Source organism: Ornithodoros turicata, chromosome 1 (genome assembly GCF_037126465.1).
Source record: "Ornithodoros turicata isolate Travis chromosome 1, ASM3712646v1, whole genome shotgun sequence".
Taxonomy (NCBI): Eukaryota; Metazoa; Arthropoda; class Arachnida; order Ixodida; family Argasidae; genus Ornithodoros; species Ornithodoros turicata.
The window spans coordinates 76,074,307-76,094,921 of record NC_088201.1 but is presented as its reverse complement, the minus strand read 5'-3'; the positions used below and the strand labels follow the sequence as shown (position 1 = coordinate 76,094,921).

At 45.3% G+C, this 20,615-nt stretch overlaps 1 protein-coding gene across 1 annotated transcript in view; it reads left to right on the top strand.

Annotated features, from left to right (window-relative positions):
* The window catches only part of LOC135378408 (neprilysin-1-like), an 87,319-nt gene that overhangs the window by 30,287 nt on the left and 36,417 nt on the right, over window positions 1-20,615 (top strand). The window contains exons 8-10 of the mRNA XM_064611438.1: window positions 689-787; window positions 3,587-3,664; window positions 12,747-12,859. Coding sequence (XP_064467508.1) covers window positions 689-787; window positions 3,587-3,664; window positions 12,747-12,859 — 290 coding nt within the window. The remainder of the gene's footprint in view (window positions 1-688; window positions 788-3,586; window positions 3,665-12,746; window positions 12,860-20,615) is intronic.

The following is a 20,615-nucleotide window of genomic DNA, read 5'->3' as shown; positions in this document are numbered from 1 at the left end:
CTTGACGAATATATCTACTTTAACAGACGCACGTATACTACACCGCTAATCAGGTTTCTAAAGCGATACTAACATCGCATCCAAAGTTGTTCCCGTTCACGCTTGAACCGGTAACTGAAATCACATTTTTTGGTTTAGGTTATGGTTTCAGTGAATTGCCGATGGGGAATTGCGGTTATGTTCCGATTACGGTTCTTGAAAAAAAAAGAGAGAGAGGGAGAGGTCTCCAAGCAGTTTACGGTTCCGTTCCAATTTCAGTCCCTGCCTGACAGAGGTAGGCAACGTCACGACTACCACTCTGGCGAGAATGTGCGTCCTGTGCCGACATAGTCTAACAGGACCCCCTTCCCCCCCCCCCCCCCCCGCACCCCGGGTGTGAGGAACACCCAGGAAAAACCACAGACAGCACAGCCTGCTGCCGCCACCGGTATTCAAACTTCGGTACCTCCCAGTCTCGGCGTGACCACTGCCATGACGCGCTAACAAATGAGGCACACGAGCTGTTCCATTTCTACGTGCATTGTCCATAGTCAAGCAAATCTGCTCCGTCAATAGAGTTAAGGGCCACTGCCGAGTGTATTGCGACTAGTGTACCGCTTTACCCGTAACATTTCACGTAATGGTGTATACTGTCACGTATTGCTCCAAGACAGGCACGCTAAACATCTGTTTGTATATGCGTTTGCAGGTCGCAAAGCTGGTAGAGGACCTGCGAGAAACCTTTGCGCTGGTCCTAAATGAAAGTTCATGGATGGACGCAGAGACAAAAGAAGAAGCTCTGAGAAAGGTGATCGACAAGACATGGGTTCTCGCTACGAGACTCAGAGTGGAACATAACAACCGCATTGTAGCTGAGAGACACGGACAAGCGTTAGGAATAAACGTAATCAAAACGACGACACTGCATACTCACAACTGAAGTTTTAATTGGAAAGGCAAGAGTAAATACAGTGGGAACACGAGCCCCACGATTGGAGCACAACGAAAATGGTGCACAATTTTTTTCTAAAGGCTGGTTTACAGTTCGACGGAGCCGGGTGGAATGGCGCGTGGCGCCAACGGCCCTCGTTCAGTTTATGGTTCGGCGAAGCGTGGCAGAACCGCGACGTGCGACTGCGTCGGCAGTCCTCCAACAAGTAGAGCATGTCTGCACTGTACCGGCGACGGCCGCTGGTAGCGTCGACTACAATCCAGTGCGCTTGCCATTCGGAGCCGCAAACGATCATCAGAATCTGCACGAAACACGTCTTGTGGATGCTACAGATAAAAAAAATGGAAGAAGTGCAGAAAAAGCGCGAACTTCATAGCCGTGCTCTGTGCACTTTCGATTGCGTTGTAAATCCGTGCATCGTCCTTCCTTCGTCTCATCAGTCGACGAATGCGAGATGTATTGGAAGGCTGTTTAGGACAGGTTTGTCAAAGACTTGAAGGCGAGTGACGCATTGACAAATAATGTGGTGGGGATGCATCAAGTAATATCGTGCCGTGGCTTCGCTTTCCTGTATCCCGTCGAACTATGACAAAATGACGACGGCGAAGCGTGAAGTGACGAACTCTGGTGGGCGGCGTGCCGGCGATTGGCGAAACTTTGCGTCGGGCTCTAAACCAGCCTTAACATTTGTCCATGTGTCTCGACTGCAACACGATCGTTATCAACCAATACCAACCCCGTGTTGCCTAGCAGTGAAAAGCTGGACCTAGCTGGTGATCAACCATATATTCAAGGTGTCCACTGCGGCAAAACAAGATGCCTCACGAAGGGAGACACAAGCACCAGTGTGTGTCGGTGTCTCTGGTTTCTTCTCGCTGTGTTTCGTTCTTGTTTCGTCCCGTTGTTCTTCTGGAGTTGGAGATGACATTCCTTGAGATTGAGGGAAGACAAGGACGAACACGAAGCAACGTGTGCTTCGTTGTCTTCCCTCAATCTCAAGGAATGGCAATAATGGTAATAGTATTGTGATGTTACACGTAAGGTTTGTCTGCGCAGTGTGGCGAAATGTTGCACGTGCCGCAGTGTAGGACTGCGGATAATTTGGACCACCTGGGGTTCTTTTGACGTGCGCCGGAAATCTCCGACACACGGTGCTGGAAACAATGTTTAGCTCCCCCACATTGCTATCGCCCTCGACCGGGATCGAACCCACCTTGATGCAAGATTATCACCAGCTCGCTTGTATCCTACTTTTACGTTCAACAATCTTCTTAAGTATTTTATTACGCAATCCATCAGGCGCACGCAGCATGTACGTGAAACAATGCCAAGTTGTTCGTTTCGCTCTGCTGGTCTGCTTTGCCACTCTCAGTCTAAACAGGCGAAACTGGATGCTTTTTCTGTTCTTTTTTTTCTTTTTTGTCGCGGCAAACAACAACCTTATTTTTCAGATGACGAATGGGGAGTTTCATCGCCAGAGGCGATACTCTACCCCATCGCTGGTGGTGATATGGGGATTGAAATAATGAGCCCCTTCACAATAAGGATCGAAGTCCTATGGTGTCCAAAAAGGTCAAAAGAGCTTTGAGGGCAGAGCATTGGTGGGCTGGATTTGGCCAACCACGAAGCAATTTTGAGAGAGGGGGGGGGGGAGGGCGAGATTGCAGCTGACTGAGAGACGCGTAAAGTGAGGTTCGGGAAGGTTGGTAGTGTGGGCAATGAAGAAGAACGTGCTCCAGTTCCTCTAGAGCACCACAGTGACAGCATCTGGGAGAGTCAACTTGTCTCAGTCGGTAACGCTACTAAGCTGTAAAAGCCACATTCGCCTTCGATGAATTAATGCGGTATCTTGACGAGAGGTGTTTTGTGGCATGCGGAAAGTGAGCGTTGGATCGACTCTGCTCAGCATAGATGGGGAGAGAATGTCGGTTGTCCATTGGCAGGAAGCCAGGGGTGTCACAAGGCGACGAAGAATAGAACGACGGCCTCCTCTCATAGCGACGTCGCTTTTTGATCCTTCGATGTCGGCTCTCAGCAGCGCAATACTCGTCCGCTTCGGCTCTTATGTGGCTACGTTTTCTAAACCCCGGTGCCTGTAACAAGTCGTAACGCGTTGGAAGACGCGGCATGTTGTGACGGCTAACATAACGCTTGCACCAACATCTCAGTATTTATCGTACCCAGGTCGCTCACAAATATATCATGAACTAAGAGAAAACGGTGTCATTTTAGGGACTCAGGACAATGGCACAACTATTAGCCACTATCGAAAGCAAAGGCCTGGAAGTTTATGCAAGGTTTAGGGACTTTCCGTAACCCTATGGAGTAAGCTTCAGTATCAGGGACTAAAATGGGGAGTAAATGTAATTTTAAGGGCCGGAAGATGCACCTACTCTCCAATCTAGTCCTCTTCAATCCTCCTTCGCTATCCTCCTCTATCTTTTTCCTCGGAGTATACCAGGGGTATTGCGCTCATGCAGACTATATATTCGACATTCGACTGCTAGATATTCGACTACTAGACAGGAAGGGATTACTTTTGTCAAGGTTATTTAAGCGAAAAACGAACAATTTGGACTCCACTGCTGTTGTTCCTGCAAAGGGACAGCACTCGATCAGAACCTGCGAGATTCACTCAACGACATTTCTTTGTAGCTGAAATTGACGGAAGCAAACATTGCGTACTCGGACAAGATCCTCAACAACACGTACCTGGACAGAAAGTTTCACTCGGTAAGTGTGCTAAGCAAGTAGAATTTTGTTTTACCTTTACAAGTGTATTGTTGTGCGCGCAAGCGAATGGAGACTGATTGCTGAAGGCTTATGAAAACAGTTATGTAAACAAAACTGGTGCTGAATTTGAGCTAATTTCGATTTCGAAAATATTGCGTCATTTTATTCCTCCTGGATCACCAACCGCGGTATCGAAAATTCCGCGCGAAATAGTGACGTAGTTTAACTGTTATTCGATGGGATACATTACAATAGCAGTCAGATGTTGAGAGTATGCCGGAATACCCCCTCTGGAAAAACGGAAAACGCCACTCCCTAAGAACCAACCAGCGTCCTTGAGAAAAAGAATGCCGCGGCCGTGCGGGCGTCTTATATGTTTCAATTTCAATTCTAGTTTATTTTTCCTTAACGGAGAGAGGAGGAGTAAAAAGCCAGTCAGGCTTTAAAAAGGCTCCTTCACCATTGTTTCCCATGCTTTCCTATACCTTAATTTTTATGAGCATGCGCTTAAAATTCCACAATGGCCATTCACGCAACTTTGCCCCCAAGTTTGTCAGCGAAAAAAATGTATATACTTTGTCACAAGCCTAGTAACACATGTGGAAATGGTTAACGGTGTCCTCTGCCTTGATCTGCATCCTCGGCGAGTAAAACTGGTGATGCTAGACCTAATATATTTAGGTCACAAGGGACAAAGGAGAAGAGAGCTTTCGCGTGAAAGGGGTATAATGCCACGATATTTGTGACGGTCGGCTGGTGTATTTATTATGTTCGTCACCTTTTGCACCCCTTAATTTTAATCAGCGTCGTTTGCGTTTATACCAGGCAGGACTTAATTCTCTAGCACATCCGTATAATGTCTAATATATTCTATCTATACACCTAATAATACCTAATAATACTTATATATGTACATATACACAAAAAACAGGAACAATGTGCTGTACCAACTATATATATTCAAACAAATACAAATATAATTTCTTTTATTCATGTGCATGTTAGAAGACTACAGGAGACCGACCATACACAGTGGGCGTCCAGGGTGAGAACACAAGCATACCACCACTGCAGGCACTGTCCTGTCTGAGTCTCCATTTATCGGAAATCAATCACCGCCTAGAAATCATAACGAGCTCGTTCCATTACTCTTTTTCTTGACAGCACGTTGGCTGCCATCGAGTTCATGAAAGTGACCTTTATCATCGAAAGAGTGGTTAAATAGCAAGCGAGCTGGCAATCACGGGCGCGACCATCTTTAAGGTCACGTGTGCGGTCACGTTTGCTGTGAAGTGGGCTAGCACGCTTTCGAAGAAGGAGCTATACACTGGATGCCACACCTATGGTCTGGACAGCGCCCTTCCTCCTCTGAGCGCCGCACTCTCACTCCTCCGTATAAAGGGAATATCGCATCCATCTCGGTCGATTCCGAAACTTCAGTACCTGATATATTCCTCGGTGATCTCTGACAGGGACAGTGAAAGCACGAAGTGAATAGGTTGCGTATGTACTGTGCCATCTGATGAAATACATTGCAAGGGCAGATGACGGATTGCGGAAGTCCCTCTCCGCAAAAACACCGAAAGCGTCACGCATAATTGCTCCAATTAGAGCACGTCTTCTCGTACAGGTAACCGGCGGGCGTAGAAAAGGCGAGCGAGCCAGCGAGCGCCGGTTATGTCGGATCGTCGGAATGGAAAGGCGACGCGCGCCGTCGCTTCGCTTGCAAGCGATTCGGAGGAGTAAAGCAGTGGTGAAATTGTGCTAAATAATGACCCCTACTTCATACACCCTCTGCCACTTCATCATGTCGCAAGTGAAGGTGCAGGCGGCGCGAACGAATCATCTGATGATACTTTCGTGTACGCTTCACATCTGATCGCGTATGATTGTGCACAGTTCAGTCAAGCGTTTTTACCGTTGTCCACTTGAAATTGAAACATGCTTCTGTGCCCGAGTGGAACCAAACGAACACCTTTGCCGTAGTTCCGTTAGTGTCAGCTGTATTTGACGTGTGTCTGCGGACGGAGCCTCTGCTGGTTTACGCTACGCAGCCATCTTTTGTCGCGGTGACCGCAGTATGCGTCTCCTTGAGCCACTTGACACATATCAGTTATTTTCAATATTGCAATCAAACGTTAGGGGTGGGGGGGTCTCCCCAAACCACTACGTGCACAGTATTTGGGGGAAGTAGGAAGGTATGAGGAGTGTAGATAAACCAATGCCAGATGGTGCCCAGCATGCCCTACATTCACTCTTGTTTCCAGACACGAATAATGAATAAAATCCTGCGGTAAAGTGTGGCGTACCGGACTGTCGTATATTGCTTTGAGGGTATTGGTTCGAGATACACCTTAAAAAAAAAACGCTCACCTGCATGTTGTCATTGGTTTGCATTCGCTCTTGGAACAATGTGGGCAGAGTCGGGCTTTGGCCGCTTTCTTTTTGCAGCCAGCCTCATACGGATTTGCCATAAATCCGCTTCCACATACGCTTCGTAGGCAAAATACGAGGTACACAAAGCTGCCGAACGCGCAATCCTTCTGCCTCGGCAGGAAGCCTGCCGGCGACTGATGCTTCCCGTTTTCGCTGGTGTCCCTGCCCATGGGTCCATGAAATGTTAATTCTGGTTTAGCCGCAGACGATTTTCGCAGACAGGAACACAACGCCGCGTTCCCACATTCCACATCATGTCGCAATTTCATTATTGAGCGAAACTCGCAGCAATTTCAGTGAGATGGGTTCTTTCACACACGAAGCCATGCACGAAGCGATGCACGACGCAGACGATTTCTCCATATCTCGGAGCGTTGCTCGAAGAGAAAGTGGGAAGCACCGCGCCGCCTTCGGATTGGTCGAATTATCTCATGCACCACGATAATCGTTCATCGTTCATTTTCCAACAGGTTGCGCTGATTGAAAAAGCTCGTTTAGTGGATACCCGAGCATTTCTCGGCAGAAAAAAATGGCGGAATGGAATATCCAGTGGTGCCGTACAGTCTCGTAACCGTTTCCTACCTATGTGTCCGGACGCGATAGTGCCTTTAAGAAGTTACGTCACGCCGCTAGAGATACTACGGCCGCGGAAGCAGCTCTCATCCTTAATATTTCTGTATTTAATATCTGAACAATTTTCCGACGAAAAAAAAAAAAAAAAACAGCCGGGTAGGTTGTCGGCCGATGCCGGACACAGTGGTATCGGGTTCATTGATGGGCTACCGGATGCGGTTGTCCCTTGCCAGATTTTCTTTTCAGGAGGTAAGGAAGATTTGATTTGCTTCGAAATGGGAGAGAATGATCAGTGACGAAACCAAAATGAGAAAATGAGCGCGCTTGTTAAAGTCTGCTCATCTATCGCGGATGATAGAGCAGAGTATTCTCCCCGTCTGGAAAGATAAAAATGTACCAGTGACGCGCTCGAACGACTGAAAGCATTTCAGTTCAGGAAAGGCCCATTTCCAGCATGTGTCCATTGCGAGAATCCTCCGATCATTATTTCGGATGGGACTTGTTGTCGTAGTACGGGTGGGGAGTGGAACATGCTTAAAAAATAAATGTGAAAGAGCGACACTAAATGAGACGCTTGAGCAAGAAAATATATGCTTTTCTAAGGGGGACCGCTGGGGGGGGGGGGGGGCTATTTATTTTCACAGGAAAAGTCAGCCAGAAAGGACGGCTTGTTATTCCTTATTAAATAATTCCTTAGTGCGTATTCCTGGGGTAGTTAAGAGTAAGGCGATGTGGGGTTCCGCTTCCGCCGTGGGACATCTGGGTTCATTCACGGTGTGCCCTTTACCATTCCCTACGATAGCTATTGATGACGCTAATCTCAACAGGCATGCTATTTCCCATGAAGCTTAGTTACCTGAGAATGTCTGTTTCGGACCATAAACTACGAGCGGTCGAGGACCAGTGATTCATGCAGAACCTCCTGCACCCCCAACCCATCCCAAAATGTTTGGCGACCCCCTAACTTTTTACCTGGGAACTCCCTACAAGTTGGGGCCTTGCACGCGACACAAAGCAGCATGAGTAAAATGCGTGCTACGCAGGGATGATGGCTTAGGAGGGCATGTGTGCCTTTGTCTTTTGTCCCCGCCAATTCCGTTCCTGAGTTCCTCAACTTCCTTGTCGCCATGTGCAGTTGGTGCCCCGTGTTAGAAAATGGCCACATTCACTTATTTCTACACTCCAGTTCTGCTTCAACTTTCATCGGGAACAACAAAAGCGTATTTTCACCGTGTGCGTGCTTCGAATAATAATAGGCACTGAGGCCTCACTGAAATCAGATTCCGACAGGGGTTGTACATGTGGGTCGTACGACCCGCGTGTTGGTAAACAACAAATTTATCTTAATATAATGATTGGGAAGTTCCACCTCCTGACATGTACTATACACCGCACATGTTGAAAGTTCGTTCTGCGTCTACGGAAGCATAGATCAGTATCGAAGTGATACACAGAATAGGCACTGAGCGAATCCAATATCCCTCAATATATATCTATATATATTAGGGCTGTGCGAATAGTGATTTTTGGGTTCGAATCGAATACGAATCGAATAGTAAAATCTTCGAATAGTAGCGAATCGAATACTGACGAATACCACACAAAAATATGTGCTTACTACTGAATAGTAAGCAAAAGCTTGCATTGTAACCTTGTGCTCAGTTGTAGTTCGTGAGACTGACTGCGAACTATATACACATATTTCATTGATGAATACGTTTGTGCTAGAATTGTCCTGAAAATTGTAATTCCAGACATAACGTAGCTGGCTGTCTGATTAAATCCCTCTTTCTATGGCGTCATAGCCTGTCCAGCCAAAGCTCAAAATAATTGAACTAACTTAAACATCCCTGCCAACATTTGCCAAAAAATATTTCTCAAAAGTGGCAATTTTCAGTGATCCCTCAAATCGCACTTTTAAACCATGCCTACAACCCCGCGGCACTGGCAGAAGTGTAAACTAGGCTTCACCTCATGCTCGGAGACATGAGGCGAAGCCAACTTGCAGGATCACGTCCGCACGCGCGAAACTGTGAAGTAAGCTTCACTTAACACTCAGAAGCATGAGGTGAAGCCACCTTGCAGGATATATTTGAGGCGCAGAATTGTAAAGTAGGCTTCGCCAAACGCTCGGAGGCATGAGTTCAAGCCAGCTTGCGGAATTTTGAATATATTCGAGTATTCGATGAAATGTTATTCGGTTCGAATACGAATAGCGCGGTACCGTTATTCGGTACGAATATCGAATATTTCGAATATTCGCACACCCCTAATATATATATATATATATACAGGGTGTTTGCTCTAACGTGTCCCGAAATTTTATTTAAAGCGAGCGATAAAAGAGAAACGAGCGCTACTTTTCAGCTACTTGACTAAGAAGCAGGTGATACTAGTGAAGCAGTACCTGTTTCTTACTCAAGTAGCAGAAAAGTACCACTTGCTTTTCTTTTATCGGTCGCTTTAAATATAATTTCTGGACACGTTAGAGCAAACACCCTGTATACAGGGTGTTCAAAATTAAGCTTTCACGAGCGCTACGAAACACAGCGATGACAGGAAGCCGGATGATAACTTTACGCTACTTGTGTAAGAAACAGGTGCTGCTAATTATGTAGCATCTGTTTCTTACACAAGGAACAGAAAAAATAGCACCAGTTTTCTTTTGTTCGCCTATTTATAAAGTGCTAGTGAAAACTTAATTTTGAACACCCTGTATATACGCACAAGAGGACGCTTCTCCACTCACTTATCCACCAATGAATTACGCCCTTTTGCGCTTCGCCGCGACCAGCCTCGACAAAAATGTGTAAACCGAAACAAATTAATTACTGCAACGAATGACCCGCTTCGTTGGCAGATTTTTCTCTAAAAGGTGTCCACTGAAGGTCCCAAAAGGGGTAGCGCCCATTTTAATACCGACGGCGCCCTACTTTACAAGTTACGTTTTTTTTTTACGAAACTCATTTGAATTTTTATATAATGAGCGGATCCTACCCATTCACACACTGCGCAGCTTGTAGGTGGTATCGTACAGATACTTGTAAAAATGAAAGTTCTTCGATTGGCGCATCCGTTCGCGAAATGTTTAAGGTATCTTCGATTTGGCCTGCACCACCGGCACTAGTTCAGGGGAGTGCAGATGTGGTGCACAGAGTGTGCGCCGCCGACTGAGGCAGTGCTAGTGTAGGTTCAACACAAGCGCTTCCAAAACGAACAAGCAAGTGCAGGAGGCTGGCTAGTGGTCTGCTGCCAGCACCGCGGCCACTGTCATGTTCTTATGCTTGCCTTTTCCTTCATGTATACTGTTTACGTGTGTTGTGCCTCATTCGCTGTACTGGTCTCTGGAATAAGTGTTTGTTATGGCTCTGCACCTGTAAGCAACTTTGGAACTGCTGGATTCCCACAGCAAAGACGACTTTACGACGTATGCATTCTATTTGCTGGCGCGGAAGGGAAGGAAGATCGCATTCGTGTTCCCGGCTATCACGAGAACATTGTGGGAAGATACTACGAATAGGAGTCTTCTTTTTCCTACTCGGTTCTTCATCTCTGTATACATTCTTGAGAGAAAAAAAGAAAAGAAAAAGAGAACTATTCTCGGCCGCTCCAAAGCTTGCGCCTGTTTCCAATGCCGTAAAGACAAGTGTGATATGCTTCCCGTGCAGGCAAAAATTCGAATAATCCGTTCAGTAGGTCTCAGATATGACCGCATTATCGCTGCCCACATGTTTATCGTGACAATGCAACCGGTATTGCATCGCACACATATCAAGGAACCGTCAGCGCTACAGACGTGTCGTCTGCTCCGCATGCACTCGTGCTCCACTTTCTATCCAGCAAGTGCAGCCCGGCCGTGAACTCGTGAAGAACTAGTGCTGCACCGTTACAAAACGAATACAAGAGTGCAGGCCTTCTGCTCTCCGCGAGTCTTAACACCGCTACGGATTGTAAGAACGCGTGTGACATTTCAATCACATGTGCATTGCTGCTTTTTAATTTCGAACACAATGAACTGTTCAACAACTGTGCAAACAGCCATGGAACTGACAGAGAGGACGAAGAATTCGACGACCTCGTAACCGTGATAGCGTTGAATCTTCTGCGAACTGACAGGAACCGTGTGCCAATGTACACCGAAATTGTAGTGAATCGTTATTTCGACTTCGATTTCAAACGTCTCTTCCGGCTCTTTCGAGATAGGTTCGAGAATTTAGATTAACTATTATTTGCCTTGTGTCGTCTGCTGCCATTGCCGCCATTACTCTGCACTGCCGTTGAACTGACCCCTGCGGGAGTGCAGAGTTTCCTTACACTCGGGCTACACTTGGCGTGCACTGGTTTGATCTGCACTGGTTATCATCGTGATGCGTCTTCCTTTCCCTTTCCTCTTGTTTTTGGCAGTGTTCTGTCTATCATCTGGACAGGGGCATGTCCTCCTCTCATCCATCTTTGCGGCCGATTTCGTACCCCGTTGCAATACGCGCGTCAGAAAAAGCCGATGTTCACATTTCTTTTTTTTTGCACTCGCTGTAGCATTAGAGATTTCGGTTTCCGGCGTATTCGACTAAGTTCGCCACGGGCTTCCTGATTCTCTAAAACAAAATTTAGAAAAATGGTATGTTGACTAGGCAAATTTCAGAATTCAATTCAGAAATTTCAATTTATTGCAACTGAAATTTGACAAAAGTATTCGTTGAAGATGGCAAACTTAATTGCCGCACGGGAGCCGTTGACCGCATATTTTTCCGTCCTACCGTTTTCTTATAAACCCCAAATGACATGGTTCGTGCTGCACCCTGTATATATATATATATATATATATATATATATATATGCATATTCAATATCCCTCAGATAGAAAAGGATAATGATGCGGGGTTTACGTACGTCGCGAGATACACAAGAGCAAACACACAAGAGGCAAACGACTCCCTTCCTTTTTTTTCTTTTTCGGTCTCCTCTAAGGCAAACCGAGACTGCATTCTTACCTCTGTTCCGTACCGAAGTGGGAGAAGCACAGAAATGACTAATTACTAAAGGGAAGACCTCAGTAGGTCGGTTAGTACTGCCCATAGATGATGACAATGATAATTATGATGGTGATGGTGGTGGTGTTGATGTCGTATTGCTATTATGTTTATCGTTCGAAGTAGTACATCTGAAATGAATACGTTTTTGTTTTTCCTGAAAGCTGAGCTGGAGTGTAGAAATAAGTGAAGCACATTTTCTAACACGGAACACCAACCGCATGTGGCGACAGGGAAGTTGAGCAACTCAGGAAGGGAAGTGGCCGGGGCTAGGGGACTCATCCCCTCCTAAGCCTTCATCTCTGCGTTGCACACATTTAACTTGTGCTGCTTGTGTCGCGTGCTTTCCGTCCCCGACTTCCCATACGTCATTGTCCGAAACGGTAATTCTGAGGTAACAGAAATGCATGAGAAATCGCGTACCTATTGTGACTAGCCAGGAGCCTCATCACTGCCATCAGAGGGAATGCTGAAGAGCACACTGTAAATGAACCCAGGAGCCACCTTATCACAACATTTATTTGCTTGCTCAAGTGTCTCACCCAGTGTCGCTCTTTCTCACTTATTATTTTTTTTAAAGCATGTTCCATTATCCGCCTGTACCAGTACGGCCAATACAACAAGTCTCATCCGAAATAATGACAGGAGACACCTCAGAGTGTGCACATGCCGGAAAAAGACCCTTCCTGAATTGAAATGCATTCGAGCACGTCGCTGGCACATTTTTATGTTTCCATACGGGGAGAAGACTCTGCTCTATCATTCCGCGATAGATGGGTAGACTATGATAAGAAGGCGGCTGGAACAGCGCACTCATTTTCTTGTTATTTAGGTTTCGTCAGTGACCATCCTCTCTCATTTCAGAGCCAATCAAATCTTCCTTACCTCCTGAAGAGAAAATCTGCCCTGGAGTTTTAAGCTAGCATGGGCCCTATAATTGAATGATAGTAGTTGAAGAAACCATCCACTATAACGTTACATGAACCCTGTAATACACGACTGTGAGGGGAACTCACTAATGAACTGAGCCGCTTTGCACGTAGGTAAACGAATGGAACAACGAAACTTCCTTCCTGGACGTATTCACCAACTTTACCTACAGCCAGGTTACGAGAGAACTCAAGAAGCTGCACAGGTCCCACAATAGGACTGATGAGTGAGTATTATTCATTGACATATTTTTTTTCTTATATTATATTGCTGTCTACCTGTGTCCTACTCACTGTGTTCATTTTGTACGATGTCTAAATGGTTAATGAAGATTATAAAGATACTTGGTCTCAGGGAATATCATCTTGTTGCCTTTCATTCGTTTGATTATTACGCTGGACAAACTACGTACAAGATAAAGAATTTGAAATTAACTACTCCTAGCTATGCCTGGTTGCTTTTACTATAGTCATTATTTGAGACTTGAACGCATTACTACTTTATTGCTAACTGACGTTCCTCTATATATTTCCAAATGTTTTTGGCGTTCTTCCCTGTTCATACACAGAGAAACCTCTGACCAACTTTCTTTATCGTCCTGTGTGTAGTACGAGGTATGGTATATCGTATAATAGAATGCCTTGCTGAGAACTGGGCTGTCCGACCAAGAATGTGTACTTCATGAAGGTTGTGACGCTGCAGTGTAAACGTTATAAGTTTTCATGACAACACTTCTACGTATCCAAAAAGTCGGCATACACGAAGCCCATACTATAAGTGGTTCGCACATGCGGAAAGCTGGACAGCGACTTCCTTCTTTCAGTGACTTCCTTCTGTCGCTGGACAGTTCATAGCTTATATAAAGCAAAATAGATGCCGTTTTATCAAGTGAGTTATACGGCCTGGCGAAGATCCTCTAGGACAGCGTATGCAAGTGCTAGACAACTAATTAGCTAAAAGTTACTAATTCGCTTATTGATTAGATGTTTTCTGGGCAATGCGAGATATGGTAATTAGAACCAGTCATCATTCAAATCCATCGTCCATGAGAAGCGAACGTACATCGAGATATAAATTGCCAAATTTCGCTCTTCAAATAAGCCGAAGCCAGAGCTATACGCTACGCTCTCTTTTTACGCGCTGCTATACGCTCGGTTTTTCGTTCTATTAAGCTCGAAATGCCGGAAGGCACGGGTGTCACCTACCCACTCCTAGAAATTGAAAAACAAAAAACCTGAGATGCAAATATCGGCAGGTACGCGCACGTAAACTCTCGTTAGTTTCGAGAGATGGACGCAATGCACACCCGCCCAACACCACCTAGAAAAAAAGCCTCATTTTTTTAAACGGTGGTGGTGGTGAAAGGGCTCGCCGTTGTCGGCCTCACAGAAGTGGGCAACGTCACGACTGACGCCCTAGGGAATGTGCGTCTTGGGCCGACTTCTAAGGGGAACTGTGCCGACATATGTCTGAAAGCGTCTGAGGAAAACCCAGGAAAAACCCCACATAGCACAGCGGGCACCGGGATTTGAACCAATCACGCCAATCAGGGCCACGCTTTCGGCGGCCGTAGCTATGGACACAAGCCGCCATCAGCTCCGTTTGCATCCACTGGTATAGCCCCAGAAAGGGTGTGTTTGAAATCGTCTGCTGCAACTGGCTGACATCCTTACTTTATATGTCTATGTCCGAAGGAGGGAGACGAGGCATGAGCAGGCATTCTGTTTCTATAGGCGACGTTCGTATACGGACCTTAGTGTAACCGCATTTAGGTGCCGATACATGTACCTCATACAGTATTGAACAGAATACAAAGGGAACCATCGTCATTGAAAATGATGTCCTCGTATATAGCATCATTTTTTAACTATTCATCGATCTACCTTGCTCTTCGCCCCTCTCTGAACGTTGCCGTGTTTTCTGAACAGCATCATTTGCCACTATTAATTCCTGTATGTCATAGCACGAAAGTTATGAGCATCATGGTTCACTCGAAGGGGGTGACGAACATTCCAGCCTAAAAGTTCCTGTATACATGGTGCTCAACTGTTCACCTAACAGGTCGCAAAATGTTATTTAAAAATATAATTATGTTCGAACTAGAACTATGCTGCCGAAGGTATTTATCTTCTGCGAACTTTTGTCAGGACTCACGAGAATTAAATTTCTTTTGCGGGAAATAGAATTTGATGAATTAAAACCCCGAAACTGTCCAAATCAACGTAACGTGTCCGCTTTTTCGCAAAAGACAGGATTATTTTCATCAGTGATGGCCACTAACTACTTCTACAGTAGTTTATAACTACTAACTACTTTGCGATTGAGTAGTTTAACTAGTAGTTCAACTACTTTTCAGGGGAGTAGTTAAAACTACTTCTTTAACTACTGCAATGTAGTTTAACTACATCTATAACTACTTAACGTTGTCCATCAACACCAATCCCTTGTAGTGTTCTTGGACACCTAAATATGAATCACAAGCAATGATAAACTTTGGCTCAAGCCATTTCTACGATCGTCAAATACAAAGCTTGCGGCGAAATTCTTTTTGTGCCTACGCGATAAACTAAATTGCAGAATTATTTCACAGCAAATGAGGCTTCACTAGACAAGCATTATTTATTTATTTATTCACGTACCCCAAAGGCCATACCCTGGGGGACACCAGATGATACGTGACAAAAGGACGAGGAATGGTTGTTCACGAAAGTGGACTGGAGGCGGTCAGTTAAGAACATATGAATCGAGGAGAGAACATGTGCATCAAGGCCTAGTTGTGAGAGTTTAACCATTAATCTAGCGTGCGGTACAGAATCAAAGGCCAAGTCCAGGAACACGGCATCTGTTTGAGTAGAACCGTCCATATTTGAGTGGAGGTCGTGGATAAAACCAGCTAGTTGTGAGAAATTTTTACGGAAGCCATGCTGGCAGGGGGAAAAGTAAGCATTTGACTCTGGGAAGTTGATTACCTGCGAATATATAATGTGTTCCATGATTTTGCAGGGGACGCTGGTAACGGAGATTGGTCTATAGTTCAACGGTGAATGAGTGACACCACTTTTATGCACTGGTATTATCATTCCCCAACGCCAGTCTTCTGGCAGAACTGAACTATTAAGTAGGAAGGGAGTTGCCTCAGGAGAGAAGCCGCCGATATTTCGAACAGAGACTGTCCTTTTTCTGGACACCGTCCTCATCATTGGCATGGTATATAAAGGGTTAGGTGTGACGTGTTTGAAGGTTCATGCGAATTGTCCCTTTAAACCATGCTAATGATGAGGACGGTGCCCTGAAGAAGAACAGTCTCTGTTCGGAATATCGGCGGCTTCTGCCCTGAGGCAACTCCCTTCCTACATCTGTACCGGTTCGCTGGATTTCTACCAATCTATGAACTATTAAGTGATTGTTGGAATTTTGCAGCAAGAAATCTGCTCGAGTGAGCCTTTGTGTTTTTAAGAATTTTGCTGTTTATTCTATCGAAACCAGCAGAGGAGGAAACCTTGATGGAAGAGATAATCTTTTCAATGCCAGCAGGAGATATCGCTATCGGTGACATGCTATTGAAGATGGATATGGGAGGCGCGGCAGGGGGAGTTGTGTCGTCGTTGGTGAACACGCTTGCAAATGCGTTATTGAAGATAAGAGAACATTGGTTATCTCTAACAAAATTACCATCACGATCTTTCAGTTGGATGTTTGCCGATGGAGATTTTGGGTTTATAGCTTTGTAGAATGCTTTGGGGTTGTGCTTCAAGAGGTTAACGAGGCCCTCGCTATAGAACATGCGTTTTGAAGAAGTCACCAATGATTTTTATTTCCGGGCGCACTATTGATATTTTAGCAGTGATGATGCAGACTTACAGCGCTTAGCAAGCCTGTACAGACATTTCTTTCTACGGGCGAGCAGTTTGATTTCATGATTGCACCATGGGGCATGACAATGTGTCTTGATGATAATGGAGGGTATTATAGGCTTCAATAAGTGCATTAATCTTGGATTTGTATAAATACCAGTTTTCCTCGACTGTCCGTACTTCAAAATTAGCGAGAAAGTTAGCCAAGTAATTGGATAATTCAGAATTTATTTGGTCGTAGTTACCCTTATCGTATAATCTTATGCGTTTGCACGAGGAACGACGGGGCACGCTGGGGACAGATATTGTAAAGTGTAGTACTTTGTGATCGCAAAAGGCGCATGGAGAAAATACAGAACCTACTATATCTGGGTCGTTAGTGAGGATTAGGTCTAGGATGTTTGACGTGGTGGGAGTTACACGGGTGGGTTCATGAACCACCTGATGAAGGTCAAACACATGACACAAATCAATGAAAGAACGTTCTTCACTGCCAAAGGCTGAGGTGGATCTCCAATTAATTGAGGGGTAGTTGAAATCACCAAGAAGAATAGCTTTGAATTTGGGAATTTGTGAAATATATGATGTAGTGATTTGTGTAATTCTGAGATGAATGCATTGCTTGAGGGAGGTCGATAGCATGCACCAACTACTAATCTACACGTGACACAGTCAATCAATACCCACGTTACTTCGATAGGAAATGTACAATGAACAGCATATGATTTAAAACAGTTTTTAACGACGAGTCAAACACCACCTCCTCGTCTATTTACGCGATCACAGCGATAGAAGGTAAAGCCAGGACACTCTGGTAACAGCTCACTCTCTCTTATATCTGGCGATAACCAAGTTTCAGTAAGTGCAACAGGGTCACATTCACAGGATTGCAACAAACTACACAAATCCTTACGTTTTGGAATCAAACTGCGGACGTGACAAAAAAACAAAAAACAGATAAAGCATGTGCGATAGTACAGTGGTGGGAAACAGAACGGATCAGTTATGGTGTACGTTCAACAACCTGTTTTAAACATTAGGAAGGGAGTTGCCTCAGGACTGAAGCCGCCGATATTTCGAACAGAGTTTTAAACATTGTTTTTCAAGCAACCTGTTTTAAAGCATTAAAAGTGAAGATTTAGTACACATGCACGACACAACTGCTCTGCACCTCCGTTCTCGTCAAACAAGTAGCACAAAGTAAAAGTCGGAAGCACAATCGTGCCGTAAAGGTTACGGCAAAATCGGAAGTAGTTGGCGCCTTCAGTAACCTAACTACTGTAGTTAACTACTTAAAATAGTAGTTTAACTAGTAGTTGCCACTACATTTCTGCAAGTAGTTGATAACTACTTTTTAACTACAATTAGGTAGTTTAACTAGTAGTTTAACTACATGTAGTTAACTACTGGCCATCACTGATTTTCATTATACGTTTTCGATGGAATTCTCAGAGATATAACCAGAGGAGATTCTGAGGATTTCAGTATATTTAGGAAAATGCTATGTCGGATTTATCCCCACTGCATTACAAAATACGCTCCCTACTACAATGGTAATAGCTCAACAAAAACCGTTGGTTTCGACACGTCCCCTGTGTCCCTTTCATTATTATTTCATAGCGTATTCAGCTGGGGCCCTATTCTCGTCAAAGTAATCGGCCTCGATAACTTTGTTTCACGCATGTCATTGGTCGTCACGCGTTCTTCACGTAACAACCAATGACAGGAGAGACACAACGTAATCGAGGTCGATTACTTTGACGAGAATAGGGCTTCTTGTTGTTTTCGTGCAGAAAAAGTAGCCCTTGCTCGAGGGTGTCTGTCACACGGCCGCTTCAATCCAACGTGCGTCGCGTTTCATTGGTGTTTCAGTTCGCTTTTCGTTCGTTTCTAGGCTGAATAGACACTGGTAAGGGTGGGTGCCGAAATAACACGGTTCCAAAATAAATTCCTTAAACGACTGTACCGGAATAGCAGATTCCCGCTCGTTTTTGAACAACGTCTCAGTTGAACATGAATTGGAAAGACACAATGCTAAAGATAAGACGGTACCGAAATAAACTCCCTAAACCCTTGTGGCGAAGTAACACATTTCCCAAAATTTCGTTTTATACTACGCTTTAAGTACCTGGTTCTGTCATTCCCTTGCATATGGCAAGGGCCGGCGGGAGGGGGTGGCATCAGCCGAGGGAGGAGCCCCGGGCCTCTTCATGGGCCCGTCCGATCCAAGGTGGGACCCCACTTCAGAGAAGTTAATAAGGACGAATTATGATGAACGCGAAGCGACAACAGGTCAGATATCTCTTTAGAGCACTTCGAGGAGTCCAGTGACTTGCATGAAAGCAAAGAGGGGCGAAGAGCCCGGCATTAATGCGCAGGGGAGCTCCATGGGCCAAGTACTTTGGACAAGCTGAATGGTCTATGGTCAAGGAGCTCAAATTGGTGTCGAAACACCCGGCGTTCCCACGTGTACTGGTCACAGTCCTCGATGATATGGGGGCAGGACGAAGACTATGGTGGGTATGAAGGGAATCAATTCGTTATGTAGGGTTAACCTAGGATAGCCATGTAGTGTATGCATAGAATACTAGATGGAACTAGTTAACAGCAGCTGTGCGACAGCGATATAGGTCACACGTAGGGCCACAAAGTACAAGCGAGGGGTCCAACAAAGTTAGGAAGGATATTGTGTGGCTATTGATACTCGTATATATTGATCTGTAACGTCCATGAAACCTGCAAGACGTGTCATTACCGCGCGAGCATAAAGATAAAGAAGGGGGGCGGGGGTATATGTTTATTCACACAAAAGGAGATGTCAGCCATGTTATTTCCAAATCGACTATATTGCAGTTGGGATTTTGGGAAGCTGTTTTGGGATGCTGTTATTTAGGTCCACAGCCACTGGTGCACTCAACTGCGCTGCACGGAAACGGCCACAGGCTAGCGTTGTAACCTTCTGTCGTTATAAGCAGAATAATCGAAAATGACGCTCTACACAAAAACGCGATTCAAGGAATTGGCGCTGCCATTGGTGCTGCCATCCCGTGGTAGTCACAGGAACTGTGCACGCGTGGACTGCCGTTTGCCGAGTTCCTTAATTTTCCCACGTGTTTTTCGTTCATTTTCGTGTTCGTTCGTGTACATTTCGTGGCCGTTCATCTTCTCCCGCTCGGTAACCGGTGCAGGAAAGATATCGCATCGGCCGACACTCCTCACGTGAACAACTGTACGCGGAAGCAAGCAATAGTTTTTTTCCTTGATTTTTCGAACGTCGATACGCTGCTCATGTGTTTAGCGGGTGACTAGTTATATGGAATGTTACGTTATTACGTCATTCATGCTCATTGAAGACGGCGACTACCAGTATTCATCCCAATGAAGAGTGATTTTGGCAGTCCGCCCCTGATGTTGTATCGTCGCTGGGAACGAGGCTAAGGAGCGCACGGAGACTAGTGATTTGAGAGTAACGCGAGAGGCCTATAGGGTATGTCCGTGTCCTCCATGCGTCGCCCCTTGAAGGAGAACTGAGCAGCAGCGCTCAACGATTCCGCTTGTCAGTGTACCCGCTTTCGCATATTTTTTCATACGCTGTAAAAGAGAACTTCACCACATAGCATGCTCCCAGCCAGCCAGCATTCCAAATGATATCATTCTGTGTCCTGATTTGTTCAAAACAGGATGAGGCGCCTATCTAACACATGCATAATATGTCCCAGATATAGTTGCCTACTCCCATTTTCAACAAATCGTCACACAGAATGATATCGCTTGGAATTATAATTGGCTAGAAGCGTGATATGTGGTAAAGTTATATTTAACAGTGCATTGCTACCACTGCACTCTACATTGCACTGCACAAAACAGAGCTTCACCGCATAGCACGCTCCTAACCACCCGTCATCCCGAATGACAACGTTCTCTCCCTTGATGTGATGAAAACGGTGGGCGTACGGCATATTTGCGGCAATTATGAATTGTATAATGTCACAAAAACGACGTACGTCTCCCGTTTTCTGCAAATCAGTTGAAAGAACGACATCACTCGGGCTGATGGTTGGCTAGAAGCGTGTTACGTGGTGAACTTCCTCAGACGCTTTCAGACATATGTCGGCACAGTTCCTGTAG